This window comes from Bipolaris maydis (assembly GCF_028858645.1).
Source record: "Bipolaris maydis strain C4 unplaced genomic scaffold PSV08scaffold_3, whole genome shotgun sequence".
Lineage (NCBI taxonomy): Eukaryota > Fungi > Ascomycota > Dothideomycetes > Pleosporales > Pleosporaceae > Bipolaris > Bipolaris maydis.
This window is the reverse complement of record NW_027093859.1, coordinates 1,149,645-1,176,585: the sequence shown is the minus strand read 5'-3', so window position 1 is coordinate 1,176,585 and position 26,941 is coordinate 1,149,645. Positions and strand designations below refer to the sequence as shown.

Here is a 26,941-nt window from a genome sequence, read left to right as displayed (position 1 = left end):
TATTCCTGGCATATTGCAGGTCGGTTAAAGAGTCTCGGATGATCGCTGTAACGGCCAAGGCGACAAGAGATTGGCCAGTAGCCGCATAGACGAAAAGTGCCGACGGAGGCAATTTGATTGGTGGAGGGCACGGCGTGGCTGAATAAGTACCCACACAACTGTGCCACGCAACGGCATGGATAGGGCGACTCCATCGTCAACCGCTCCTCGAACTCCCAATCACACTGCAAGAACATGATGCACGGAGTCACCATGCTAGACATGTAGCGCGGACTACTAATATTCCAGCACGATGCAACCTATCCAGCTGGTAAATACTGTCTCGGCTCCGGTGAACACGCCATGTCCTGACAAGCATCCCCGTATTAATTTATGTATAGGTATCATGCCATCTGGCGCAACGCCCCTAGCTAATAGGTCACTAGCTGCATCCCTTCCTGAGCCTCGAAGGATGTATGGTGCAACCTTGATGCGTTTTTTAGTCCCTGCCACCTGCTATTGGCAACCAGGCAAAGCATATGCGGTATTGTCGCCGACATTAGCTTCCTCTTCGCTACAGGGACCGAAAGCCACCTACAGACTCTAGCCTTTTTTTGAACATTCTCGGGGGGTCCTTTAGAGATCGGTGAAAGGGTACGGCGCATGGCTAATAGGAGCGCCACTGAACAATCCACAGTGGAGAAGTTATGAGAGAGTGCATTCGTTGAACTATTAATACAAGATGGCGGTTGCGCTCCAACACAAGCACAGCTCTGTTCACTGCCTTCCTTCGCGTCGACTGCTGTGATGGCTCGTTTAACTGCTACTCTTCTAGCGGCTGCGGCTGTCATTCCTTTGGCACAGGCGGAGTACTGCGTAAGTCGATTCTCAAACTTGAACGTACCAGAAAACGTACCATACTAACCACAGATCTTCCAGTGCAATGTGCTTGCGGCAACTTCCCTGAAGGATCGTCTGCTGTATCCCAGCCAAGACGCATACGTGACACGCGAGAAGACATACTTTGACGTCAAGCAGCAGACCGTCACACCCAACTGCATAGTGCAGCCCAAGAGTGCAGATGACGTTGCAGTTGCAGTCAAAGCATTGACAGCTGCGAGCTCGCGCAAGCCTTGCAGCTTTGCTATCCGTAGTGCGGGACATACACCATATGTTGGGGCTTCGAACATCCAGGATGGAGTCACTATCGATCTCAAGTACCTTAACACCGTCAAGTATGATAATGGAAGCACTACAGTCAAGGTGGGGCCTGCGGCAACGTGGAACGATGTGTACGGCGTCTTGGAACCAATGGGGCTCATGCTTCCCGGAGGCCGATCATCAACTGTTGGTGTTGGCGGACTCACTCTTGGAGGCGGCATATCCTACTTCTCCCCCGGGAGGGGTCTGGTCTGCGACAATGCAGTCGAGTTCCAAGTCGTTTTAGCCGACGGCAGCATTGTAACTGCATCCAAGACAACGCGCCCAGACCTATTCACAGTGCTGAAAGGCGGCAACAACAACTTTGGGATCGTCACCAGCATCACATTTGGCACTTTCAAGAACCAGGGCATGTGGGGAGGCCTAGTCGTCTATCCTCAGTCAGCCATCCAGGACCACTTCAAAGCGCTCATCAACTTCTCCAACAACATCGACAAGGACAACAAAGGTGCCGCCATTGTTATGCCGGTGTACCAGAGCTCCGTAGGCTTGGACCTGATACTGAACGCGTACGATTACGCCGACCCGGTCCCCCAGCCCGCCGCCTACAAGGAGTTCCTTGCGATTCCAGGCAACACATCGGACACAACAGGCCTACGCAACATGTCGTCGCTCGCCGCAGAGCTCGCAGGAGCAACCACGCACCGGTAAGTCAAGTCTTGCAAATCAGAAACTCTCCCGAACATCCCATGTGTAATAAGGATAATCCCGCTGACAAGCCTACCCAATCCTAAAGCGTATACTTCGGCACACTTACCTTTGCCAACGACCTCCGAGTCATGACTGCCGCGCACGAAATCTACAAGGACGAATTAGCCAAATTGAAGGCAAAAGCAACCGGTGATTGGGGCATCTACGTCCTCTACCAACCCTTGCCGCCCGCATACTGGCGCCAGAGCGCTGCAAAAGGCGGGAACGTGCTAGGTCTTGAACGATTCGGCGACCAAGTCTTGTGCCGTAAGTTTCTTTTCCCTTCCACCACCCCCCCTTTTTTTACATTCATCCTCTCCCCCCCCCTTTCCCTCCACTTCCCGATTTATATTTACATTCTTACTACTATCCAATCATTATCAAAAGTCGCAGAAATATTAATAAAAGACGTTATGTAGTATACCAACCTTACATCTCCTGGCAAGGATCCGACCAAGACGCCCTCTTCCAAGCCGCAGGCGCAAACCTCATTGCGCGCATCCGCGCCTATGCGCAGAGCATCGGCAAAGATAACCCCTACTTGTATCTCAACTACGCGGATAAAACCCAAGATCCGCTGTCCAGCTATGGTCCAGAGAATGTAAAGAAGATGAAGGATGCAGCAAGAAAGTACGATCCCAACGGCGTATTCCAGAAACTCGTTCCCGGTGGATTTAAGATTTCGGCTGTGGCGTAAGTATAGAGGTGGGGGGAAAGTGGGCTGATTTTGTTTGTGTGTGTGTGTGTGTGTCAATAGCCCCGGAAGCCCGTTCAGTGTGCTGGGAGCGGGTAAAATAAAGATAGAGTTTAAATTTTAAACTTTTTTTTATAAACTCAATTAAGCCTATAGTTTCGATGGGAATAATTTACGTGGATGTGTGCTTAGGAACCGGACTTTACCCTTTTCTATCGCCATCTTCTTTCTCTCTCTTTCGCAACGATGTATAAGATGGTTGGAGGACGTCACTAGTGTGGCTTGGGGATCGGGGACTTTTAAAGTTCAAAAAGAGTTGCGAGGGTACAATACTTCAGGGCTGTTGCTGCTATCTAACTGAGGGAATGAATGGATGATATGTCAAGTTTAGCGTTAATAGTGCATTTATATATTGAGTGTGGGGCAAGCAACACTCACTCGCACTCGATAATTTTCTTTTGTGTCAAGAACAAACACAACAAACAACAAGATAATACTTTCTTTTTTGCGAAAGAGGCACAGCAAAGTCATGAAATTGCAAAAATGACCATTTAAATTCCTTCAACTATCATAGTGGTTGAAAAACCCAGTATTAAAATTTCCAACCATTGTACAACATTGAAACCTCAACTCCATGCATATACTTTCCCTTGTTTCCGATGCAAACATACCCATGATGAAAACGCTTCATAGCCCCATGTTTTCTATAGGATAGCAATCCTCCTAACAGTTGGTGCTTGCATCCTGGGTACCTGCACCCTCAAGACTCCGTCCTTGAAACTCGCGCTCACGTTTGCTACATCGATACGAGTAGGGAACCTGAAGGAGCGCGTGAAAGATCCATGGATGCGCTCTTCTTGTTGGGGTTGTTGTTCGGGTTGAGGTTGTGGCGCAAGAACTGGAGCCTCGGGTTGGGGCTGGGTGACTACTGCGGATTCGGTAGGAGCAGACTCTTCGACGGCCTTTTCTTTGCCTTTTGGCTCCTTTGGCTCAACAGGGGTTGAGGGGCGGGATGAAGATGAGAGTTCGTCACCGAGGTCTTCATAGTCGTCCTCGACGGTAGGTTGATAAGACTTGTGAGATTGGGTGTCGCTGTCTGGTGTGGCGACACCGGCTGTTGTGCTCTCAGCTTCCGAGGTAGCATCGATTTCCTCAGTATGTGATACTTCAGACGTCTGTTCGGCGGGTTGCTCGATGGCAGGTGCAGATGCGGGTTCGGCCTTGTCTTCGATCTGAGGTAGTGCTGGCTCGGACTGTGCCTTTTCCAGTTCCCAGTGAGTGTTTCCGGCAATCTTCAAAGTGTGTTCGTCGGTAACTTCGATGGAGATGTTTTCTGGGCCAAAGCCCTGGATGTCTCCCTCTACCGACCAGCCTTGCTCAATGGGCTTGACGTCGAACTTGGCGCGAAGTGCGCGCTTTCGTTGAAGTTGCCTTTGGCGGTGGGCTTCACGTTGTGCCTCGCGATGAGCCTCGAGCTGTGCCTGGCGTTGTGCTTCGCGGTCAATCTCGCTCAACAAGTCATTGACTTGGCTGAAGAAGTTACCGTATGGCAAGTATTGTGAGCGGCGAGGTTGAGGACGGGCAACTCGGCAGCCATATGGTGACCGTGCTGTTGGACTGCAGAAGCCGAGAGGGCTGTACTGGTGTGTCTGGTAGGCGGGTGCAAAGGTAGGTGTAAGTACGAACGCCATTTCTGGTATGATTGACTTGAAAGAGAAGTTTGTTGGTTCAGATATGATAGTAAGAAGGCTGATGATTGGAGACTATGGTGATTGTAGATGCTAGATCTAGAGATGCTGGTCTTTTGAATTGATGATGGACTGTAGAGGAGCCGCACTCCACACTTTTATAGACACCATAATACAATATGGATGTGAGTAAGATACCGGGATTCCCAATCCAACGACTATACTAGAATGTTGTGGATAGTTCGCGAGGTTGCTTGTTCATCCATGTTTGTCAGGTAGACACGTGAACCTTCAGGCTACTTCTCGAAGCTTCTACGTCATTTGGGTGAGTTTGTGATCCGTGCGCGGATTATGTAATGCCTCTAATCTCTTTTTGTCTTGTGACCCGCATTAGCAGAACAGTGTCCTGTTCAATCTAATCATCAAAACTATTCTCTTGTTCAAAAAGATCGTTTATTCTGACCATGCATGGCCTTGAGACGACAAGGTACCATTAGATTTCGCAAGTCGAGATGATTTTTGAGCCCATGATCGCAACGCGAGAAGAGGGACTTCTGAAAGTGGCAACCCAACTTGAAACGAACTCATTTCGAGTAGTTAATTGATCTTTCTAACAATGAAGTGCCGATATCGTCATCTGTCGTCTAAACAAAGCTACCTTGAACTATCCTTCGATACTCAGCCTCAAGAACTTCCATTCTAACCCATACATGTACTTGGAGACCTTCGCTTACGGCCTTTATGTATCAACTCTATACTCAACCGGGATGTCTTTGGTACATACTTACTGCCTTGGCATCAATTGCACTTTCCATTGACCAGCCATGACCCCGCTCCATTACACTTGTAGCGGATTTTACCAGAACACGCTGTCGCTCCCTTATTGACAGGACCGCAAAAGCCTGGTTCTTCCCTTTCAACGATGGTGATATCCCTAAGCATGTTGGCAGGGGCCGATAGTACAACAACACTAAAGCTGATAGCTGCAATCGTGACTTGGAGGAGATGCATTGCGAAAGATTTGGCGGATCGCGGAGATGTAATGTCAAGTAAAATGGAGACAACAAGCAGTGTTTGAGATCGCGAGAGGTTGTGAGGCATCTGGCTCAGAGGATGTCAACTGACTTGGCTTTATACTACAGACACTTAATGTGTTGCACTCCGCGCCAGGCTTGTAAACCAACCAGGGGAGCAGAACCGGTACGGTGATGACACCCAGAAATTTATCCAAGACCCCTGTTGCTGGTTTGGGGTAAAACATGCATCACGTGCACAACATTATTAACAAAGATTGGACTTGCTTGGTCCTCAAATACGTTCTCTAATTGTCTCAAGATATCTAGCAAATATCCTTTCATAAAGCAAGCGCTCCGGAATAAGTCTATTTTGCGCCACGATGGCGGCAAAATACAAGCATACGTAAGTGGGCCCAATCAACTCCACTGCTCGATTGTGTACAAAGGAACATTGGTTAACAGTAGAAGCCTTTGTCTACAGCGAATATCTCAAGTATGATAGCCAAACAAAGAATTTTGACTATATGCTGGGTATCAGAGCAAATGCGATATGAGTCGTAGATGTTGATGGCACTATTTTGCATACTGTAGTGTTCTCATGATGAAGATCACTTTCTTTGCAGATCACCAGCGGTCCGGCAAATTTCACTGTCTTTGCGAGCTTGGCAGATTCGAAATTAAGGTTTATCTGCCAATGTGAAACACATTTCATATACCTTCAGCCTTCTTTTGATGGTAGGTCCGTCGCAGTCTGCCTACGTCAGATTGATGCCCATGGTTTTGAATCGCCACAAGCTTTAGGTAAACGTTACTTGCCCATAGTTCGCATCAACCTGCCATGTTGCGTTCGCCTTCCATGCCAATTTCCTATCGAACCTATCATGGGACTCTTCGGTCGTCCAAGTCAGGAGAAGATGCAAGCTTTCTATGGGAACTGATAACAACCAACAGGTGTCAGATTGATGTCGGTTTAACCCTCGAACCTATCCGCCGACAACTTCTAATTAAAGCCCTACAATTTAGATGTTGACTTATGTGACTTGTTAAGTATAGCTCTCTACACCTCCTCGAGAAATAAATATAAGTAACTATCTAATCTGCATCAGCCTATTATTCACCAGCTGCATGAGATGTTGTTTTTTGAATTCTCGAAAAAAAACATGAGAACATTCTTCTAAAGGGAGAAATGATTATTTCAGGGCGTTTTGGCATTATGTTCTCGTGGCTGGTAGTACATTATATTTGCAAATGATGAAGAGCAGCATGTGCAAATGGTAATACCAATGGTGCACGTGATGCCTTAGCCCCATTACATAAGCAAAGCTACCACCTCGAGCTACCAGCGGTCAGACTCTTCATAGTCAATACCCTCCTTAGAGTCTACATCTTGAACATTTATTGAGCTTAAGAGGTATCTAATTTCTCATATCTCATGTTCGCTAAAGACGGCTGCCCGCAATGCCACTGCGAAAATCACATTCAAAATCTCGATTTGGCTGTTTGCCTTGCAAAAAAAGACACATCAAGGTACCGTTACACCTCCTGAGAAAAAATTCCATCGTTTTGTTTCTTTACAAAGCATTCAAATCACAAAAACTTATTTTCATACATATTTAGTGCGGAGAAGAATCACCTTCATGCAATAACTGCACCAATCGTCGTGTGCAATGCGTTTATAAATCTCCGCATACCCCGGACGATGTCTCTTCTAGAAGCAGTGTTTCGATGAACAGAAGTGAAAACCTTTCTGGAGACCGGAATACAGCACGTACGCCAATTACTGTCACACGAGCCCAAGAATTACATCTGATGGCTCACTACATCACGTCGACGTCTGAAACGATGGCACATGGCAAGGAAGATATTCATGTTTGGCAACAGATTGTGCCAGATGAGGCGATTCATCATGTTTTCCTCCTTGACGGCATCTTAGCGCTGTCTTCCCTTCATTATGCCTGGAAATTTCCAGATTCTAGGCTTGTTTACAGCGAGATCGCTATGAATTATCACGCCTCTGCGCTAAAAGGATTCAGGGACGCATTGAACTGCGTCAACGATGAGAACAGATGCGCCTTATTTGCTTTCTCTATTATTCTGAACGTACTGGCTCTCGCTTTCCCCAGCATTTGTCCAACATCCGAGCAGTCTTCTCGTGAGGAAAGCGTTGTGATTTTGATTGAGCTTCTTCAAGGTTTGCGATTCATCATACGCGGCCCTGAGGATCTCACGACACATCTTGCAAAGTTCGCGCCATTATGGGCTCGATTTACCAATCCTGACCCTCCTCCTAAGCCTGCTGATGAAGTTGCCACCGCACTGGCGAAACTTCGGGAGAGGACAAATGGTATTCAAAGCTCCATCGAAGCTGAGCGACACAGATCCTATCTTGTAGGAATCGAAAGTTTGGAAGCAATCTTTGGGCAAATGAACCAAGATCCAAGTTATCTTGGTCAAATCATGGGATGGCCAACAACAGTCGGCCCGACGCTACTAGACCTTTTCAAGCAGGAAGACCCTATGGCACAGCTGATTTTTATTCACTACGGCGCATTATTGCTCTACACTCGAGATCGATGGTGGGGCAGAAACACGGGTTGTCGCCTGATTGAGAGTCTTTCACGATCTGTCTCCAACAAGCATCCAGAGTGGGTGGACCTGATGCAATGGGCCAACAATGCTGCAATGTTAGCTCAAAAAGACTGAAGATATGTTGATTCATCGCAACAATAATCGTAGAGATCAACTCCAGTGCATACGAAACTCTTTGAAGATGCTTATATCAAATTTTTAGATATCTCTTGACGTACTAATACATATACGACATATAGTTTACAACATCATATCTCCCAACTATATCAAGGTTCTTTGCCGGTCAAGTCCTGATTCTGAGGTATGTTTCAATACTATTCTAGAATACAATCTGGTTTTGGTCTTGATCCGGCCGTTCTCAGTCAACACCTCTAGCAAAGATCGTATACTTCCACTCCACGGCGCACCGCGACCCCCTTTTCGCCTTTCAGCAGCCCCGTAATCTCACTCGGATGTATCCATGCCAGAATGGCCATGGTAATCCACATGAGGGTCGAGTCAAAGATATAAAGGAACGCTTCGTGGGAGATCAGATAGCCGTTATTGCCTTGCGCATACTCGATCAGGCGAAAAGCTGATCGCACAAGAATGAGCATGCTAGCCGCATAAAGAGAATAAAGCTGCATCTCCCAAGGTATAGATCCCGAGATGATTCGGGTTGTAGGGTTCTTGCGCATTCGAGAGTGCCAAAACACACTCGTCACTATGAAACAGCCGAAGAAGAGGATTTGAACGACGAGACCACCGATGATGATGTTTTCGCCGGTATAGAGTGCGCTGATTGTGCCGGTCGCCATTATGCCGCCGCCTGTCCACCATGGTGGTTAGCCTGTTTTCTTTCTTCGTGAGTGCACTCGTCGAAGTGCGTATATAACGTACCAGCGCCCTGCATCATGAATGAAATGACATCTCCCACGACAAAGATCTTTGTGAGCCATCGCTTGGGGACGATCGAGTGGTGTTCGCCGTCGGTAACGAGTATTATGCGACCGAGCATCATATATATGCTTGCGGCATACAGAGCGGGAGCGACAAGGAGTAGGATGGTGGAAGCAGAGTATGCGCCGACTGTCCAGTTGGGGGATTCGGCAGCGGACATTGCTCTCTATTGGCGCAGTGTTAGCACTTCACCAGGAGCGCTCTAATAGATACCTACTGCTATGTAACCAGCAAATTGGACTGTCATACATTAGCTATTGGTCACAAATACCATGCGACATGATTTTCGCAAAGATAACTTACAGAAGCCGCCGATGACGAACGGTACGAGTATCCACGTGCGGGTGCGGACCATTTGGTACAAATGCAATCCTGATACGAGAAGAAAGAGGATGATGAAAATAACAGCCGCAGCCATGGAAGGGTTGTAGCGATACAACTTGAAGTCGATCGTTCCTCCATTGTCGGCCATTGCGTCGGTTGGGTTTTTTTCTAATCTGGGTAGGTTCGCTGTAATCAAGGAATCGAATTATAACTTGAACGTGTTCTTCGCAGATGAGGTCGAAAGCGATAGCGGAATGAGAATAGAAAAGAAATCGCAACACTGAAAAGCTCTTGAGAAGGTTGTATGAAGTTCAAATCTCGACCAGGCCATCTCGATATATACGTATGAGAGACCACATACATGACCAGCATACGAATACGCGTATGCGTATTCGCTTCTATCCGTATATACTGAAATACACAGTAATAGCTGTCAAAATACGATCTAGCCTGCAGCCTCGCTCCACAAATGGGATTTCATTGGTCGCAAAAAGATATAGCGCCTACATGAATCCTTCTTGATTGTGGGTCCACAATTGGTGTTAGATCTAAGAGCGTATTCTTCGTATACTAGACTAAATTAGGCTTAGATCACGCATAGATCCCGCTCAATATGGGAGCCGCGTACAACACCGCCACGGACTGACGAGCACCGCTGCGCCTTAGCATGAGGCGCGACACGTTGACGCTCGGTGCATCACATACCGACGAAGCTACTGAAGAAAAAGTATGGGACAAGAAAATGCTAATGACAAAAAAAATTGCACAGGTCTCGAGAAAGGGTCATCGGCTTCATCGGTTTCATGGCACCGCAGGGAGGCGGCGCATCTTAACGGCGACCAGTCCCAAGCTTTCACACATGCACAGCCATGCTGGAGTGCTTCGCATTCTATGAAATTATCGAACCCCTTTTGAGGACCAAGCATTTATTCGAAGCTTAACGTGCAATTTTGTAAGGCGCTGAAGCCTTGACGAATACCAACCTTGCTGACTACAAAGGGAGATATAAATGGGGCGTCGGCTGGCGCACGGAAAGAGGCTGAACGTCTCGTTCATGCCAGGTACCCGTGAAACGCACGTGCGATGTTGGACGCCACGCAACTGTCATAGTACAATCGAACCACCATGTTGGCCATTTTTTGTACCGATTGCCACGCACACCCAACGACGAATTCTTCAAGCTGACAGCCATATCATGGTCCTTAGCAAGTGTTCATTCTGCCATACCTATCACCTTGGTCAGCACCCCAGAACGACAGCCATCTTCCAGCTTTGGATGATATTACTACTCACTTCACCGAAACCACTTGAAAGGGGTTTATCAAAGCCCCTGGAGTGGGGACGTTCTTCTCTGAAAACGCTCTTACTTCAACACTAACCTTTCATGAAAAATTACTCAACAGCTAAGCATTATGACTTCACCAAAAAGCATGAGGCACATTGTTAGATGGATATAGATAAATTGAGATATGTACAAATTGCGTGGGCTGCGACCATGATTCGTTTCCAACAGCGGTATAAACAAGTATAGACATGAAGGAGTTATTTAACCACGGACAAGGGTGAGGCCGTAGGCGGAGAGAATGGGGTTAACGGGCTGGAAGTAGGTGGTTCCGCCACGGGAGCAGTCACCAGATCCTCCAGAGGTGACACCCTGGGCCTGAGCACCAGAGTAGAAAGAACCGCCAGAGTCACCGGGCTCAGCGCAGACGTTAGTCTGGGTGAGGCCGGTAACACGGCCCTCAGCGTAGTTGACGGTAGCGCTGAAGGCGCGGATAGTACCGCAGAAGACACCAGTGGTGGAGCCGGAGCGGCAGACGCTGGAACCAACAGCGGCGACTGTGCTGCCTGAGACGGGGAGAGTACCGCCGTTGTAGTTGTTGATCCTGCCCTGGTAGGTGTTTGCGCTGGTACCACGGATGAAAGAGTAGTCGTTTCCGGGGAAGACGGAGCCGGAAAAGGTTCCAAGGCTAGCACCACTGCTGGTGGTGGCAGCAGTACCGGCACGACCGCAGTGGCCGGCAGAGACGAAGCCAGTGGTGACGGAGAAACCGACGGAGCATCGGCCACCTCCAATGTAGTAGGCATCACCACCGCGGACAGTGGCGAAGGTAGTGGGCAGCTCCTCAACGGTGCGGACCTCGTAGTCAGCCTCAGTCAGGCCAACCTTCTTGGCAAGCTCCTGAGCCTTAGCGGCACCGCTGGCAACAGCCTCGAAGACAAGCTTGTTAGCAGCAACGTCAACATAGTAGGAGGCGATTCCGCTGGCAGCTTCCTCTGAGCGCTTGCCAGAAGCTGACTCGATGTCGAGGGCGTCAATGGCCTTCTGGGCCTCCTGGAGCTTCTCGAGGGGAGTGTCAACAACCAAGGCGGTGGCACCAGCAGCAGTGACCTCGGAGGTCAAGGCCTCGTCAGTGACGGCGACCTTGATCTCGCCGTCGACGAGCCAGGCACCACCAAAGGCACTGCCAGCCTTTGCGGCGAGCTGCTCAATGACCTCAGTGGCCTGGATCTCGCGAGCAACGCGGACACGAGCAGCATCGGCATCAAGGCCCAAGTCGCGCTTCATGGCAGCCAGGATCTCGGGGTGGAGGTCGTTGGCGGCGGTGGTAGGGGCACCATAGACGATGGGCAGGAAGGCTGCGAGAGCAGCGAGGAATTTGGTGAGCTCCATGTTCAGGATTGTGGAAGTAACAAACAAGAGTCAAGTGTCGATGTTGTGAAGTGGATGGCTGTAGAAGACTTGCCTTGGTATCCTGATGAAGTATCGACATTGGACAGGAACACTGCTTCATATTTATACATACTCGACCTCTGACTGTTGTCACTTTGCATCATGATCTACAAGTGTCCGTCCTAGATAGAGCACAAGGTTGCATTGGCCGCTACGAAATGCCTCCTTCCTCATCGGCGGCAAGATGTTTCCTACACGCTGCAACAGCATCGGAAAGGCAGTCCTCAAAAGGAACTTCACAAGACATTTTGCTACCATGTTACACCACAAAAGGCATTTGACAAGACATTCGCCTACACAGCGGCTCCACAAGTGGCACTTGACAAGACAACTCGCCTTAGGGTAATATTAAGTGCCGATGCGGCTGCTCTTAACAGGAAAGTCAACAAAACACATGAACCTTCTACCCACACTACCCCAGTATCCAAACAGGAAGGAGAGGCAGAGATATGATAGAGATGCAGTAGTAACATATCGGTTAGGCTGTGTCATGTGGCAGCGTTAGGCCATAAACCCGGAATGGACATAATGGCAGACTAGAAAACACCATACACACCTCTCGAATTTACCTTCCCGATTAAACGCATGTCCGGTTGCCAAGCCCCAAGCCCTTTATCGCTTCCAATATCGACAACGCGCTTAGTAGATAGCAGCGCCGACATGGGGGTGCGTGATTGGCCGAACCCCCACCCACCTCGCAGTGCCGATCGCCCTGCACGTTTCCCCTCTTGGTGAAACTCGAGACTACAGCCGAATGTCAGATCCTTGGTTGTTTTTAAGATTAGAAAGGTGAAAAGGGGAAAAAGAAGCAATGGGCGGGTAGACTAGAAAGCAATAGAAGCTGTGTGTATGTTCGAGGTGGCGATTGTGGAGACGACATAGGTAGATTCAGGGTCGCTAAAGCTGTCAGATTGTCGCGATGGGCGACTACTACTTACTCCTATACTCGTTAACTATATTCTATACGTCGATCATTGCCAGCTTTGTCATTAGCTTAAAAGCAGTGTCTTTGCTGGCTACGAGTAATCGGTGATTACAATGCTGTTGGTTTTTAATGGCGTGATGGTATATGTGCGTGTGCTTATGTTTTTTTAAATTACTGCTCGTCCGGTATGAGTTGCTGGCAAAAGTCTATGGCAATGTGTAATAAAACAGGCGTAACTACAGGCCAATTGGAATGACGAGGAAAAAGGGACGGGGGGCGATCAAAGGGGAAGAGTAAGCGGGGCGGAATATTGCGATCGCGAAGAGCCAGGGGCGGCTGGGATGGTGCAATCACCCGTAGCCCTGTCCGGTATCTGTGCACGCATCCCGCACACATGCTGGTCGCGATGCCACATAATCTTATACGAACCTCTGGTCTTCGTTCATGTGTTCAACTTTCCTTTTTTGGTGATGACATATATACTCGGAGTCAAAGATATTTATTGCGTTGAAGACTGAAAAAATCGAGTATTATGGATTTGAGAAAGACGACGCCCGGAAATGCGTGAACCGACCCTATTCCCTCCGACACCCTCGTGACCAATCCGAGCAAACGCCTGCTTAAGTAGTACTAGCCCCCAAATGCTTAACGGTGCCCCACTATTGAGTAGGGATAGCCTTGATTCGTGCTTATTACATAGGTTTTCCCGTCCAAAATAGTTGCCTGGTCCTTGACGTTGTCGTTATCACAAGCTCTCTTGCATTTACCAGGCACACACTTGGCATTTCGTTCGGAGTAGTCAATTAAGGCAGTTGTGATGCTGACTTTGCTTTTCGTGGTGCTCACTCCAATGTGTATCAGGTACCAAGCCGCGTCCTTGCATAGTCATACGATAGCGACGTCATGTCGGAGAATTGTGTGTAAGCTGTACTGAGGGAAAGGCTCGTATTCACGGCTGAACCCGCTTTGTCTTGAGACCACTCAGTAACGACTTGATACCACACAACAAACAGAATGAAAGCCATGTGCTAGGCACACCCGAGGACCTCATATTGCAAGGTAATTGAAGTACGTTCGCTTCGGTTGATACAAATTGTTTTGGCAGCGTACTGCGTAGACTGGTTCGCCACTGTTGATCCCAAGATATCTTTTGGCGGCCTACCTTCTGAGCCTGGCAGTGCACTACGTAAAACAAACGGCCATGTCTGGGCTTTGAGTTCGTTCTGGTAGGTGTAGAATGAGTCTGGCAGAGAGCCCTGTAGACGGAATCACCGTGGTCTATCGTTGATTTGCAGTGGCAATCGAGTCAAGGTAAAGATCGTCGCGGTTGATCTGCTGATCTACTTTGGAAGGTGCAGTCTAGGCCTTCCAACACTCTATGTTGCCGGCTAGTTGTATCCAGACCCGCGTACCAACAGTCTGTGATCGACACTGAAGAAAGGGTAGTAAAGCTTTAGTTACACGTCACTTTGTCAATTTACTGTTATACTGTATGTGCTGGCCGCTCCACCAGAGAACATAACAAGCCACCGGCTTATCTGCCGAATCCTCTAGGCCATGGCTTGATAACAAATCATCCGGTGCCTTCGCTGTAACCAAAACCCAAGACATCATCGCGATAATGGGCTTCGCTTCTTTAAGGACATGTTTGAAACCAATCCCAATTGTCTGTTATCACCGAGTGTCGTCCGTACCTTTAGGCGTCCAGTCGGTGTCCGGCCCCCTTCAATTACAGTGTACATGGATTCTCTCCAGTACCTCTAACCACAACACTCGTTTACATAACGAAATTGCCAGGAAAGCCACAGGCAGTCATGAGGAAAGTCTACTAGAAAATAGTTTTGGACGGCGCGAAGACGTGATTCAGAAGCCAAGAAATGCCCAGAATGAAATCGTTCCGAACCCGGAAGGTCCCCTTCCGACGCTTCGAGCCGCGCCCTCTACTATTCCCGAAATCTTTCTCTCATCCGCATCCGCAACGACACGACAATCCTTTCATCTCCGGAAAGGACTTCGCCATTCTCCAAGCGCTAGACGCCAAAATGCCATCTCTCCTTGATGGCTTCCCGACCAAGGCACCGTCTGCAACAGCACAAAAACTCCGATATGCAGACGTATGCCCAGCCTCCCTTTTTTTTCCCACATCAACCACGACGGCAGTAAACCGGAATGACGCAACCTACAGGTCGCTGTAACAGCAACAGCAAAGGAGTTCGCTGGGTTCTATCGTGGCAAGCAATACCATGAACCCGACTTCGACGCTGTCCTGGACCGCGCTCTAGCCGCTGGAGTCGAGAAAGTAATGTTGACAGGCATGTACGCCGCCGACGTACCCGTCAACATTGCCATTGCCCACAAGCGGCCAGAGCAATGCAAAATCACCATTGGCGTCCACCCGTACCATGCGGTTGAGGCAGATGAAGGTGGCGAGGAGTATTATGCGTCGATTTCCGAAACCATTTCCCGGACTATGGAGCAAGAGCCGCATGTCCTGGCCGCTTTTGGAGAACTAGGGCTCGACTACGATAAGCTAGCTGCCGCCCCTAAGGAAGTCCAGATCCGCGTGTTCAGGCGCCAGCTCGATATGATTGTGACTGCGGGGTGGAAGTTACCGTTGTTCCTACACTGTCGCGCTGCTTTTGAGGATTTCGTTTCTATCCTCGAGTCGTACTGGGAGAAGCTCCCCCTTCGCTCGGGCTTAGTGCATTCGTTTGTGGGGACTACGCAGCAGATGCAAAAGCTCGTTAGCATGGGCTTGCATGTCAGTGTTAACAATTTTGCGTTCCGGGATAGAGATAGTTTGGAGATGGTTCGCGATGTGCCGCTTGAAAAGCTGCAGGTTGAGACGGATGCGCCGTGGGGTGAGATTCAGGTGTCGAGTGAGGTTGCGAAGGCTTACTTGCAGAATGCGACGAAGTGGGCTTGGGGGAGCAAGAAGAAGGATAAGTTTAGTTTAGGGGATATGGTTAAGGAGCGTAATGAGAGTTGTAATGTGGAGAAGGTGGCGCTCGTGGTGTCTGGCTTGAAGGGATTGAGTGTTGAGGAGGTGGCTGAGAGTGCGTGGGGTAATAGTATAACCATGTTCTTCTCGCAATCAACGAGTGCGTGAGCAAGACGTAGCTATGAAAAAAAAAACACGATTGATCTTATCTCACTTGCTATCCAAACTTTTGTCATTCGTAAAACGTACTCTAGTCAACTCATCTAAAAAAAAAGTACGAATCTCTCACATGCTTCTACTTGGTCCCATTCGTGCCATTCGTCCCATGTCCATTCGTCAAAACCCCATGCTTTTTTTTGTTCGCCCTCGGCACATCAACCTGCACCTTGTACGTCCGTCCCTTGTCCACGTTCTTAATAACATTACCAGCAATCTGCTCCCCATCAACCGTCACCTTCACACCCTCTGCGCTCCCCCTCTTCACTTGCACATCAAACACAGCACCCCTAAACTCCCTCCTAACCTTCATCTCGTCCCAATCACTCGGAAACTTGGGATCAATCTTCAATCCCTCCTTGACACCGCGCAGGCCACACAACCCCTCAATGACGCATCGATACGCCCAGCTCACAGTTCCTGTATTGAACAGCTGACTCGAGCGCCCCGCGGTACGATCAAGATGCTTAATCCCGTACCCACCACGATAGTAATTCGGAATGAAAATAGGCAGCTGGCCACGACGAATCAAATCTGCTTCATCAGGCCCCGGAATCATAGCTCGCAGCGTGCTATACGCGCGATCAACGTCGCCAATGGTATACAGCGCCCAGGCGTAAAAGGCAGCAGCGTGGTTATACACGGACCCGTTCTCACCCTGCCCAGGGTACTTTTGCGTCACACGGCCGACATCTTCGCGCATGGCGGTGAACGGCGGGCCAAACATGACGACGCCATATGGCGTAGTAAGCTGCTGGTCAATCTGCGGCAGCATCTTCGCAATCTGCTCCTGCGACGCCGCGCCGCCGAGAATCGACCAGGCCTGGGGATTCAACCAGATGCGGCCTTCCTTGTCGTCTTTGATGCCAAATGTGACATTGTCATCCGTGATACCGCGAGCGTACCAGTTGCCGTCCCAGAGATGCTCGTTTGCAGACTGATTGACTTTTTCGGCGCCGGCACGGTATTTCTTTGCAATGTCGGGTTTGTCGGCGTCTTCGCAGATTTGCGCCCATAGGTTCACGGCGTAGGCAGTTGCGACGGTGAGCCAGCCTGAGACGCCGATGCCCTTGGGTCCGACCATGTTCATGGGATCGCACCAGTCGCCTTGGGCGATGTAAGAGAGACCGCGGTCGTCGCGGGCATTGGAGGAGAGGAGCCAGTCCATTGCGCGGCTGAAGCGTTCGAAAACAGTATATGTGTCGCCGTACATGCTGTTGACTTTTTCATCCAGGATAGTGTAGTCTCCGGTCTCGCTCAGGTAGATTTCGAGAGCAATGGGAAGCCAGACGCAGTGGTCGGTGTGAGGGATTTGGTTGATGTATTTGAGGACTGCGCCCTTGGCTAGCAGAATACCATCTGGCATCGAGCCGTTCTTTTCTTGTTGACCGACTGCGGTTAGAATTGCTTTCCGGGCTACTTCGGGCTTGATGAAGCTCATGCCCATGTTGTCTTGCAGATAATTTCGCGTTTGTGGATCGGTTGTAAGACGGTTCACATCGCCGTGGTAGTATAGCTGCCGCGGTAGCCAGTTGTTGACTAAGTTGTCAAGATCCTTGTCTGGGGTTTCCAAACGAATGCAGCCGCTACCTCGCTGAATGTAGTCTTCGTAGTCTTTGGTGGCTTGAGCGAATGCAATCTTACTGAGATACGTCTTGCGCATCTCAAGGATCTCGGCTTCATCATATGCTGGGCCAAAAAGGAAGCGATAGTCTTTGCTTTCGTTTTCCTTGAGCTGAGCTCGATACTGTACAGCCGCGGTTGGTGTTTCGTACCGTGCATCGCTTTTTGAAAGTTCCGGCTCCATTATCGATGATGGCGATTGTAGTCCTCCCTCACCCTCGAACGACTCTTGTCTGGCCTCCCATGCTACTGGTGCTGTTTCACAAAGGAAATACGTCTTATCCTTGAGATATTTTGTCTTGGAGTAATCTTCAGCTTTCTGATATGGCGTTTTACAACTGCCAACAATACCGCCAACATTTTCATCCCATTGTGCTTCCTGGTTCATCCAGGACATGTATCCAAGAGGAAAGTAAGGATAAATACTTAGTTTCCGGTCACGGCCGGAGATGTTGGTGACTTTGATACTCCATAGCTCAGCAACATGATCTGTGGGAAGAAGAAACGTCATGTCGACGCGAACGCCAAGTTTCTCGACGGTCCATTTGATGTCACTCTTGCCAACATTGAAGACGAATCGATCTAGCTTTGCCCTGACCGGCTCATATGGAGCCGAAAAGAGATCGCCAGTCTCTTCGTCTTTGATGTAAACGAAGCGGCCTGGATGATGTGCGTAGTAGTTTTGCTCGGGCTGCATAAACGTCTTTGCTTCGAGATTTGGTGCATAGGCGTATTTGGCGGGCTCAGGTTGCATGTACTGGGCGGTCGCGAATCCACGACAAGTCACCTGTATCATCATACGCTGGTTCCAAAGAAATGCACCGGCTTTGGGCATCTCGGTTGGACTGGTGAGCTCATATCGCTCGCCATTCTCCGTTGGTCGTAGCATGGCTGAAGGGGCAGGCATGAGTGGTATCTATAGCGTTGGCGGTATTCTTTGGGTACCGCAAAGGGCTGGTTGGTTATATAAGACACAAGTGCCGGTGTGGCGTAGGAGGCATAGCTTACTGTGTTTTAGTGATACAGCAGAATACAAGTGGATTGCGGGTGCGCTGCAGGACGAGAATGCGCAGCAGCCACAACGCTGTTGGCTTTGCAGCCAGTTCAGTCTACAATACGAGAATGAGACGTTGGTGCTGGTCAGTTGGGACCATCAAAGAGCGAACACAGTTGGCCGGTAAGTACTCTTTTAGTACGACGGACCGAAATGAACGCAAGCTCGAGCAGACCTCGAAAGCAGAACCCCGGCCAGCGTGTACAGGGAACAAAAGGAAGTGAGGGATTTTCAGCGAGCATCCACCGGCCATGGGCACTTCATATACTTACACAGGCCTCAGCAGCAGAGGGAGCCGCACGGCGTGGGGCTAAGCGAATGGCGGTGTGGGGTTCAGCCTGAAAGATTGGAGATGGAGGCACCGCGACGGTTACACGGTCCGGAGCGCCTTTGCTGGCCAGCTGCGAGGCAGCTCTTGCGCCACCCCCATCCGCACACACAATGCCATGACTTGCCCATCTTCGATTCCCCGCCGGATTCCCAAATCTGCGTCCTGTGCACGATCCGACTTGTGCTTTTGGGAATAGCGCTGACGCGGATATGAGCACGAGTTTACTGGTGCTATAGCATGCATCCGGCCTCGGACCTCGTGCCTACTCAACACACACCCATTGAGCACCGTGTCTGTGCCGAATTCCGCATAGTTGACCGCGTTTAGGATCGCGATAAATTAAACTCGTGATGCTGCAATGGACTGGGTCTGGTTTTTTCTTTTCACAATCAGGATTTTCCGGACCAAAACGCAAGCTCACGACCTGTCACGAGAGAAGTAGTAAAGCAATTGATAATCCATCATCAAAGTAGCTATCACGATCGGATCCAAGTCAGATGACATCGTCAACGCCATCACCAAGAAACTACCTCGGTAGTCGAGAGAACTGCCCCTATTGCCACTCATTCGTCTCCCTCTTTCTACTATTTTTCTGCCGATTTGCTGGCGGATTTAGTAATCTTGACGTACTTTCCAGTATCGGGAAACATCTTCTTCGGACTGGCTACAGAGCCGGCATCTTTCTCCCACCAAGATGTCGAGGCAGCAATACCTCGTCGCCAGTACCGCACCTTTGCATCGCCATCGATGCTGATGTAGTACTCGTCTCCTGCATCATTCGAGAAGACTCCATACATCCCACCATCAACGTACCCCGTCGCAACACCGGCAGGTCGTCTGAATATCTCTTTGGCATTAGTCTCAGTATTGTAAACAATTTTTGTTCCCTCTGAGATTTCGAGATAAAGCGTAGGCTCTTGATCCATCCAACGAATATCTTGAATGGAGACCATTCGACTGCCTGTGCCGCAGCCTTCGTCAATCTGAAAGTGTTGTAACATTTTACCGTCAGGCCCGTTGAGAACATCCCACACATAAACATCTTTGCCAGCGCAAAAAGCAAGTTGAGTCTTATGAGAATGCCAGTGGAGAGATCTGCACCAGTCTGATAGCTTTACTGGAAATGTGGCGAGCTTCTTTCCATCAGACACATTGTGGACCTGAACGATCTGACCACATGTGGAGCTCCAGGCAATGAAACGCGAGTCCGACGAGAATGCACCTGCCCAGCTTTGCTCTTTTGAGCATCCGGCAACCCACTCAATCTCTCCACTAAGGGCAGAGTACATGCGTAAACTGCCATCCCAGGATACAGACGCAATGTGGGCGCTGTCTGGGCTGATAGCAGACCACACAATGGAATCAGTGTGTCCAGCAAGACGATAGAGTTCGATGCCTTCATCCAAATCGTAGACGACCACCTGTGGTAGCTTGTCTGGCTCCCGGGAACCTTGCTGAGATGAATTGTTGTTTGAATGGTACAAAAACAACCTGCCATCATTGCTCATAGACACCGAACCAAAGCCTCCAAGTTGTGCGTCATCAAAAGTGGTGTTGTGTCGCGTGCGATAATCTGTGGCAACTTGATTTAGTGCCTCCGCAAACATGGTGTGTAGTGTGGAAGTATGGATAAAGTTTTGGGTCCATTCATGGCGCTTTTCCAGTTCTGGAGCAATGGCATTGATTGCTTTTGTGGCGAGAGCGTTAGCGTCGATCCCTTCTTCTTTGTCAAGAATCCGCCCATGTTGGTCCAAATCCCAGAGAATCAGCTGGCTGGGTGATGATGCCTTGTTTCGTCCTGTGGTCGAGACGCTCACAAGGGTATAACCAGCAGAGTGTGTAGCATATATGTTGAGAGTCTGGTCTGCAGTGCCAGTATCGGACTTAGTATGTACCGTAGGTCGAAAGTAGACTTCTCCAGTTCCCTCGAGGGTCTCTCGTAGCTCTTGAGACGCAATGTCATAAACTAATATCTTCTCTGCGGATGTGCTGATGGCCAGCAACTTTTTATCGGAGCTGATGGCCGTGCAATAGGATGCGAAGCTACCCTTATCGCTTTCGTTTAGATGAACACCGAACTCAAGAACGTTGTCCGCTTGCGTCCATTCTTTCGGATGACAGGCGGCCAACTGAGCCGCTCCACCAGCATTCTCGAAGTCATGTACTGCTTCAAGCGGGAAAAGATAGTCTTTTAAAAACGTCTCGTGTGAAAAGAAGGTCATGGCTTTATATAGCGCTGTTTCTGGCTCTGTGGAAGATGAGTTTCGATGGTTTTGAACAAGACGGTTGCCTAGTCGTGGAGAAGACTGATCACGTTGTGGTAGGACAGTACCAATCAGCATCTCTTTCACAGTAGTGCAGAGCTAAGAACTCGACTATCTGGGCAAACAAAGCTACCAATACAGCCCCTTCAGCATGCAAATAAGCACAAGAAAATTGACAAAAGAAGCAAATTACTACATAATCTATAGACTATATATGAGCTGAAACGAAACGTCAATCCCACCTATGCCATGCGCCCGTCAATACCCCGCTGATCCGAAAGACCAGAAGAAAAGAGGATGCAATGGCAGGGTAAAGACGCCAGATAGGCTCACAGCATTGCAAATACGGGTCAGCAGCAGTTGCAAAGCAAATGGTGGACACCGGATCGCAAAGCCTTGTTCTTGGGCGATGCCTTTGTTCAGCAGCTAATCATGCAAAGATGGAGGGAAAACCCGAGCTGCTGAACCCACACACGAAGTCCGAGGACTGCGAGTGTGTAACGCCCAACGTCGACTACAAGATAGAACTGGGTAGGTATTAGTGGCGGCTGCAGTGCGATGGTGGCGACGCGTCGCTGGCCGAACTATATGACGGGTTCACAGTGCGGAGAGAACGCGTGTAACATGAGCACCATGGCGGAAACACGTAAGATGACCTTGCTCATGAGCCGTAAGATTTGCTGTTGGTGTCGTGAATAAAGAGAAGAGCAAGGAGGTCTCCCGCTCATGGTTAGGTGGCTGGTTGTCTTGGCATGCAAAGACCAGGATCTATCGGAACAGGGTGCGAATCTACTGTGAGTCAGGAAAGGCAGCAATACCAAAGACAAGACTTCGATGGATGGTTCCAGGCGCAATTGAAAGACATTGACCTGGGTAATTCGGAAAACGCTAGGTTACGCGACCAGGTTGCATGTTCTGAACGCGCATTCAGACATGTGGCGGCGGGAACCTCATTAACGAGCTGCACCAGGACAAAGTCACATCCTATCCCCCGTCCCTATCATCATGGCCCCATCGAGAGGCCGCGCTATTTCCTGTGTGCAGAGGGTTCTCTCGGGATACGTCATCCCCCCTCGTCGGAACTTCTTTTCGCTCTCAGCGGACAGGGTGTCGCGCAATCCTATCAGCCAGACACGTCTTTTCCGCCCGCCTCACTACAGGCTGAGCAGCTTCCAGCAATGCTCATACTCGACCTTTACAGACACCCTCGCCGACCCTGCTAATAAGCTGCAAAGCTATATCTCTACCAGTAGCGACCCCTACCTCAATCTGTCCATCGAAGACCATATCCTACGCAAAAGCCCGCCAGACAGCACTATTCTCTTCCTCTATGTGAACCGACCCTGCGTCGTCATCGGGCGCAACCAGAACCCATGGTCCGAGGTCAATCTAGGCATCCTAGATGCTGCTCGTGGGACACATGACCCCAAGGATACCGAGCCTCCAGGCATTGGCACCGTCGATCTTGTGCGCCGCCGTTCGGGAGGAGGCACTGTTTTCCACGATGAGGGAAATCTCAATTGGAGCATAACGTGCCCACGCGCCGACTTCACGCGCGATAAGCATGCCGAGATGGTCGTCCGCGCACTACGAAAGCTGGGTGTTCAACGCGCCAGGGTCAATGAGCGTCACGACATCGTTCTCGATCAAGGCCAAGGCAATGACGGGCAGCCTTTTGACCCCGAAGATACCCATCGCACGCCTTTTACCATACAGAATGCGGCTCTCCCTCGTCCCCTCAAGGTCTCTGGCTCGGCGTACAAACTCACACGACAGCGCGCCCTGCATCACGCGACCACCCTGCTGAGCTCCCCGAATCTACACATCATACCACACTACCTCCGCTCTCCAGCTAAGAGTGTCATTCTCACTCGAGGTGTTGAAAGCGTGAGCTCGCCTGTTGCAAACATTGGTTTAGACGTCAAGACATTTCAGCTCCGCCTTCAAGAAGAGTTCTCTCTCATGTATGCCGGACTGGGGTTACCGAGCATACTACAGACCGTTGGGGACGAATTTCTAGATATCCCAGATATCCGCAAGGGTTACGATGAGCTCCAAGTATGTTGAAAGCTCTGCGGTTCATCATTCTCAATGCTAATAGCCGCAGTCCGAAGAGTGGATGTGGTCACAGACTCCAGCGTTTAGTCTCATGCTTGACCCTAAAGACGACATTGGCGTTGAAATCCAGGTGCATCACGGCGCGATCAAGAGCCTAGACTTTTCAAACTCCAACCTCTCCCATGAAAATCGGTCAGCCCTTGACGCTGCGCTCGTTGGCTTGGAATTGCACAAGATTCAAGACTGGACAGCATTCCTGCAAAAGCGTATTCATTCATGGGATAATGAGTTGACGACAACAGCCAGGCGACTGGACCAGCTTCTGCCAATTCCTCGAATGTTCAAGTAATGAGCAGTGGTGTTTTCAAAGCGGTACAACAGATTCAGTCTGTTCTTACCTTGCAAATTTGGGACGAGAAAATTATGCCTTGCCACATCTGGATACATCACTGAGGCTGCTCTGCATATGAGAAGAAAATGTGTGATGTACTATACTTCGATCACTGCCGCCTAGACCAGAAGTCTTCCAGGACAACCCCCTTTTCTTCGTTGATCATGTGACTAGACTATTGGAAATGAAGAAACTAGTTGAAAATCCATCTTGATTTCAGTATTAAGGGTGAATAGACTCGCAGGCTACTCCCCCGAAGCTTCTGTCGTGACCCCCTGGTGTGCCACTGAACCAAAAGTTTATTTAGCAGCGCATCCCATTGGAGCGCAAAGCGAGCACGAGCTTATGGGACGACAAACAGTCAGTTGATATGACGGAAGACACGGAAGTACCAATGCGGGCTCGCTGGGAAAGAAGGACCAGCCATTTACAAGCTGTGATTCACTAATGATCTTGGTATTCCCTTTACATTGATGTGCTTATTCACGTATTCCTACTGAACATAACCAGACCCTCTCACATGGCCCCTTCTCTATAACGGTTCGGCACCAAAACTCGACAGTGGTTGTATTCAAATTCAAAATCCGTCCGAATTCATACCTAGCACCTAGCCACCACAGAAACACAACAAAATGGTACACTCATGCAGCTCTTCCTTTTCCACAATGCCATCTATGAGGACACCTTCTGAGGTGTCCTATGAAGATGGCGTAGATCACTTCGCCGACTTTGATGGCACTCATACCCCCCAAGAAGACGGAGAGAGTTGTGAGAGTTTCGAAAATGGGCCCCCGTACACTACATCGAAGAACAAAAACAACCACATTGGCCAGGGAGTGAACCAGAGTGAGCAACAACATCAAGCTGGAAACAGGATCAGTGATCAGCGGAACTGGATAAGGAGAATATGGGTGTGGCTGAAGAAGATTGCCGACGCATGCTTGGCGCGCACATTTGGTCTGGTGCTCCACCGTGGAGGTGGCTAATGGCTCAGGGGGTCTAAAGCCAATCTCATGAGCAGGACGATTCGAAATATCCCAATCCATCTTTGAACAAGTCAGAATGATCTTGGCGCCAAAGAGATATCAAGACCCTGGGGAAATTGGACACACGACAACGCAGCAACACCAAGATGAGAATGACGACATGAGGCTGATTGTGCCAAGCCTGCGGAGCGGCCTCTTTCTCTTTTAGAAACAAAACGTATGAGAATGAGTTCCGCTGCAGATTGTCGATAATCAGGGTGCAGAGGTTTATACGGGTTTTAGCTAGGCTGAATCTTGATCATTGGCCCATCGTACAGCCTCCCTCGCTAGTTTGTGTTTCGGCCTTCAGCCCCACAACCAACCGCAACTGCACCGCCTCCCTCCATCTAGACCGATGAATGCACTGTGTCCGAGGTGGGAAGACAGGCATGCATCCATTCATTCCCTACATGCGCAAACCCACCAATCACGGTCGTGTCGAGTCCTCGGTGGCGAATGTTTCGAAACACGGGCCCCCCGAACAACAGATGTCAGCGGGCCTTCGCCGCGTTTCAGGTGAACTTCACGCCTCTGACAGCACGAATTGGTCTATAATTCTGGTTGCCTGCGGCAAACAGCTGCAGGCTACTATATGAATGACGATGCAGGGCTTTTTCTCTTTACCGCGGCAGATGATGTCCTAATGTGTTTTTTCTTTCTGCTCCGCGCATCAGCATACTTATCTGGCTTTTTGACTTTTTTTGTTTCTTTTCATCTGTAGCATAATGAATGGTTACAGGGATCTCAGCGCTGGCTCGCAATACATGTACAATATGACGAATGGTTTGGAAGACGATTCATTCGAGGGTGTGCAGCCTAGATGGCCGCACCTGCAAAATCAGCAGCTGCAGTTTCATGGCTACGACCAGGGCTCTACAGGTATACTATACGCGATAACCGCCCCAGGGTGTCCGTATCCAATGAGGCTAACAAGATGTATAGGTGGTCATGGTCAGCACAATAGCCATTGGTCCAACACAGATATCCCACCCCAGTCTTTTCCTCATGCGCAGCACCTCTCCTCCTCAAGTTTCTCTTCAGCAGGTTCAAGCTTACGATCATCACAAACAAGCGGATTCTCAGACCTTTCCTTCCGAGATTCAGTATCGTCATCCTCCTCATGGTCCCGCACATCTGGCATGGGTCGAGACCAACACGTCCTACAGACCGAGTATATGTTAAGTCACGGTTCATCAGCCCCGTCCCCTTACTTCTCCAGCCCCATAGAAGAAACCGGTTCCATCACATCCAAGCGGCGACCTTCCCGGAAGCCCGTCATGCAAGAAAAGGACTACTTCAAAACCTGCGTCTCGGCCCACAAGCAATCCCGAACCTGCACCAAATCTCACAAGTACTTCTGCACCAGCTGCAAAAAACCCTTTGTCGAAAAGGCAGACTGGAAGCGCCACGAAGAAACGTACCAAGAGCGCCCAGAAATGTTCGAATGCGACCTCTGTCCCGCAATCTACTTCCTCGAGAAAGACTTTACCGCACACCACGGGCAATCGCACCGCTGCGCCCCTTGCAGCGGCACCACAAAATACCACAAGAAGACGCACGTGCTCTCCGCGCGCAAAGAGCGCATGGCTCGTACGGGCTGGGGCTGCGGCTTCTGCTGCCACTTCAGCTCCGACTGGACCGAACGCTGCAACCACCTCGCGCACCACATGGAGAAGCAAGGCCTCACCGAGTCCGACTGGATCCACAGCAACGTCATCCACTCGCTGCTCCAGCGCCCCGTCGTCTCCCACGAGTGGAGGAGCATCATCCAGGGCATGCAATTGCACACTGTGCTTTGCTCGTGGAACCAGCATTCCACGGGGCGTGTAGAGGGGTATCCAGAGAGCAATCCCGTCCCGCAGCTGCAAGACTATCTTGAGTATTTTACACCGGATCACGATCCGGTTGCGCTGGCGCACCTCGCGTATAGGAAGATGATTAGGCATTCTGAGGCCCCCAGGTCCAGGACGGCGGCGCCGCTGCCACCGTTGCCGCAACAGCAGCAGCAGCAGGTCCCTGCGAGAGAGCGGCGGGGACAGACACTGCAGGATCTCACACGCGACCCGGATTTGTGGACGCAATTTATTAATTCGGTGGTTGACGACGATGTCATGCCGCAGGGCGTGTGTCCGCTGGATGACTTTTATGATGCTTGAAATTCGCTTTTAATGTTTAATGAACTACTCTTGAGGAGTTTGAAAACGAGTAACAGTTGTACTAGTAAAAAAGAACACAGTTT

The 26,941-nt window shown here is 49.8% G+C and overlaps 11 protein-coding genes across 11 annotated transcripts; 5 read left to right on the top strand and 6 right to left on the bottom strand.

Annotated features, from left to right (window-relative positions):
• Positions 1-746: 746 nt before the first annotated feature.
• Positions 747-2,720, top strand: PSV08DRAFT_196902 (uncharacterized protein). The gene is made up of 4 exons (XM_014219442.1): positions 747-855; positions 919-1,847; positions 1,937-2,157; positions 2,310-2,720. The coding sequence occupies exons 1-4, from the start codon at positions 787-789 to the stop codon at positions 2,585-2,587; spliced, it is 1,497 nt and encodes a 498-aa protein (XP_014074917.1). The 5' UTR covers positions 747-786; the 3' UTR covers positions 2,588-2,720.
• A 401-nt stretch (positions 2,721-3,121) lies between these two features.
• On the bottom strand, positions 3,122-4,383 carry PSV08DRAFT_274769 (uncharacterized protein). Its single transcript, XM_014219443.2, has one exon. The coding sequence runs from the start codon at positions 4,273-4,275 to the stop codon at positions 3,289-3,291; it is 987 nt and encodes a 328-aa protein (XP_014074918.1). The 5' UTR covers positions 4,276-4,383; the 3' UTR covers positions 3,122-3,288.
• Positions 4,384-6,663: 2,280 nt separating this feature from the next.
• PSV08DRAFT_196897 (uncharacterized protein) lies at positions 6,664-8,120 on the top strand. Its single transcript, XM_014219444.1, has 2 exons — positions 6,664-6,815; positions 6,906-8,120. Exons 1-2 carry the CDS (start codon positions 6,747-6,749, stop codon positions 7,989-7,991), a joined length of 1,155 nt encoding a protein of 384 aa, XP_014074919.1. The 5' UTR covers positions 6,664-6,746; the 3' UTR covers positions 7,992-8,120.
• Positions 8,080-9,288, bottom strand: PSV08DRAFT_407904 (RTA1 like protein-domain-containing protein; the record flags this gene model as incomplete). The annotated part of the gene is made up of 4 exons (XM_014219445.1): positions 8,080-8,685; positions 8,757-8,982; positions 9,034-9,056; positions 9,120-9,288. The coding sequence occupies 4 exons, from the start codon at positions 9,286-9,288 to the stop codon at positions 8,249-8,251; spliced, it is 855 nt and encodes a 284-aa protein (XP_014074920.1). The 3' UTR covers positions 8,080-8,248.
• A 1,297-nt stretch (positions 9,289-10,585) lies between these two features.
• PSV08DRAFT_274755 (trypsin-like cysteine/serine peptidase domain-containing protein) lies at positions 10,586-11,888 on the bottom strand. The gene has a single exon (XM_014219446.2). It carries the CDS (start codon positions 11,812-11,814, stop codon positions 10,687-10,689), a length of 1,128 nt encoding a protein of 375 aa, XP_014074921.1. The 5' UTR covers positions 11,815-11,888; the 3' UTR covers positions 10,586-10,686.
• A 2,888-nt stretch (positions 11,889-14,776) lies between these two features.
• On the top strand, positions 14,777-15,950 carry PSV08DRAFT_274744 (uncharacterized protein). Its single transcript, XM_066092530.1, has one exon. The coding sequence runs from the start codon at positions 15,102-15,104 to the stop codon at positions 15,906-15,908; it is 807 nt and encodes a 268-aa protein (XP_065949575.1). The 5' UTR covers positions 14,777-15,101; the 3' UTR covers positions 15,909-15,950.
• A 35-nt stretch (positions 15,951-15,985) lies between these two features.
• On the bottom strand, positions 15,986-18,629 carry PSV08DRAFT_29748 (glycoside hydrolase). Its single transcript, XM_014219448.2, has 2 exons — positions 18,588-18,629; positions 15,986-18,533 (listed from the first exon to the last, which is right to left on the bottom strand). Exon 2 carries the CDS (start codon positions 18,484-18,486, stop codon positions 16,036-16,038), a length of 2,451 nt encoding a protein of 816 aa, XP_014074923.2. The 5' UTR covers positions 18,487-18,533; positions 18,588-18,629; the 3' UTR covers positions 15,986-16,035.
• Positions 18,630-19,397: 768 nt separating this feature from the next.
• On the bottom strand, positions 19,398-21,262 carry PSV08DRAFT_274717 (WD40-repeat-containing domain protein). Its single transcript, XM_014219449.1, has one exon. It carries the CDS (start codon positions 21,184-21,186, stop codon positions 19,549-19,551), a length of 1,638 nt encoding a protein of 545 aa, XP_014074924.1. The 5' UTR covers positions 21,187-21,262; the 3' UTR covers positions 19,398-19,548.
• A 959-nt stretch (positions 21,263-22,221) lies between these two features.
• On the top strand, positions 22,222-23,906 carry PSV08DRAFT_407899 (uncharacterized protein). Its single transcript, XM_014219450.2, has 3 exons — positions 22,222-22,639; positions 22,676-23,286; positions 23,336-23,906. Exons 1-3 carry the CDS (start codon positions 22,234-22,236, stop codon positions 23,633-23,635), a joined length of 1,317 nt encoding a protein of 438 aa, XP_014074925.1. The 5' UTR covers positions 22,222-22,233; the 3' UTR covers positions 23,636-23,906.
• Positions 23,907-24,261: 355 nt separating this feature from the next.
• Positions 24,262-24,717, bottom strand: PSV08DRAFT_386011 (uncharacterized protein; the record flags this gene model as incomplete). The annotated part of the gene is made up of 1 exon (XM_066093455.1): positions 24,262-24,717. A coding segment is annotated over one exon (399 nt), but the record flags the coding sequence as incomplete, so codon positions are not given.
• Positions 24,718-25,427: 710 nt separating this feature from the next.
• PSV08DRAFT_386008 (uncharacterized protein) lies at positions 25,428-26,858 on the top strand (the record flags this gene model as incomplete). The annotated part of the gene is made up of 2 exons (XM_014219452.2): positions 25,428-25,581; positions 25,645-26,858. The coding sequence occupies 2 exons, from the start codon at positions 25,428-25,430 to the stop codon at positions 26,856-26,858; spliced, it is 1,368 nt and encodes a 455-aa protein (XP_014074927.1).
• Between the last annotated feature and the right edge of the window lie 83 nt (positions 26,859-26,941).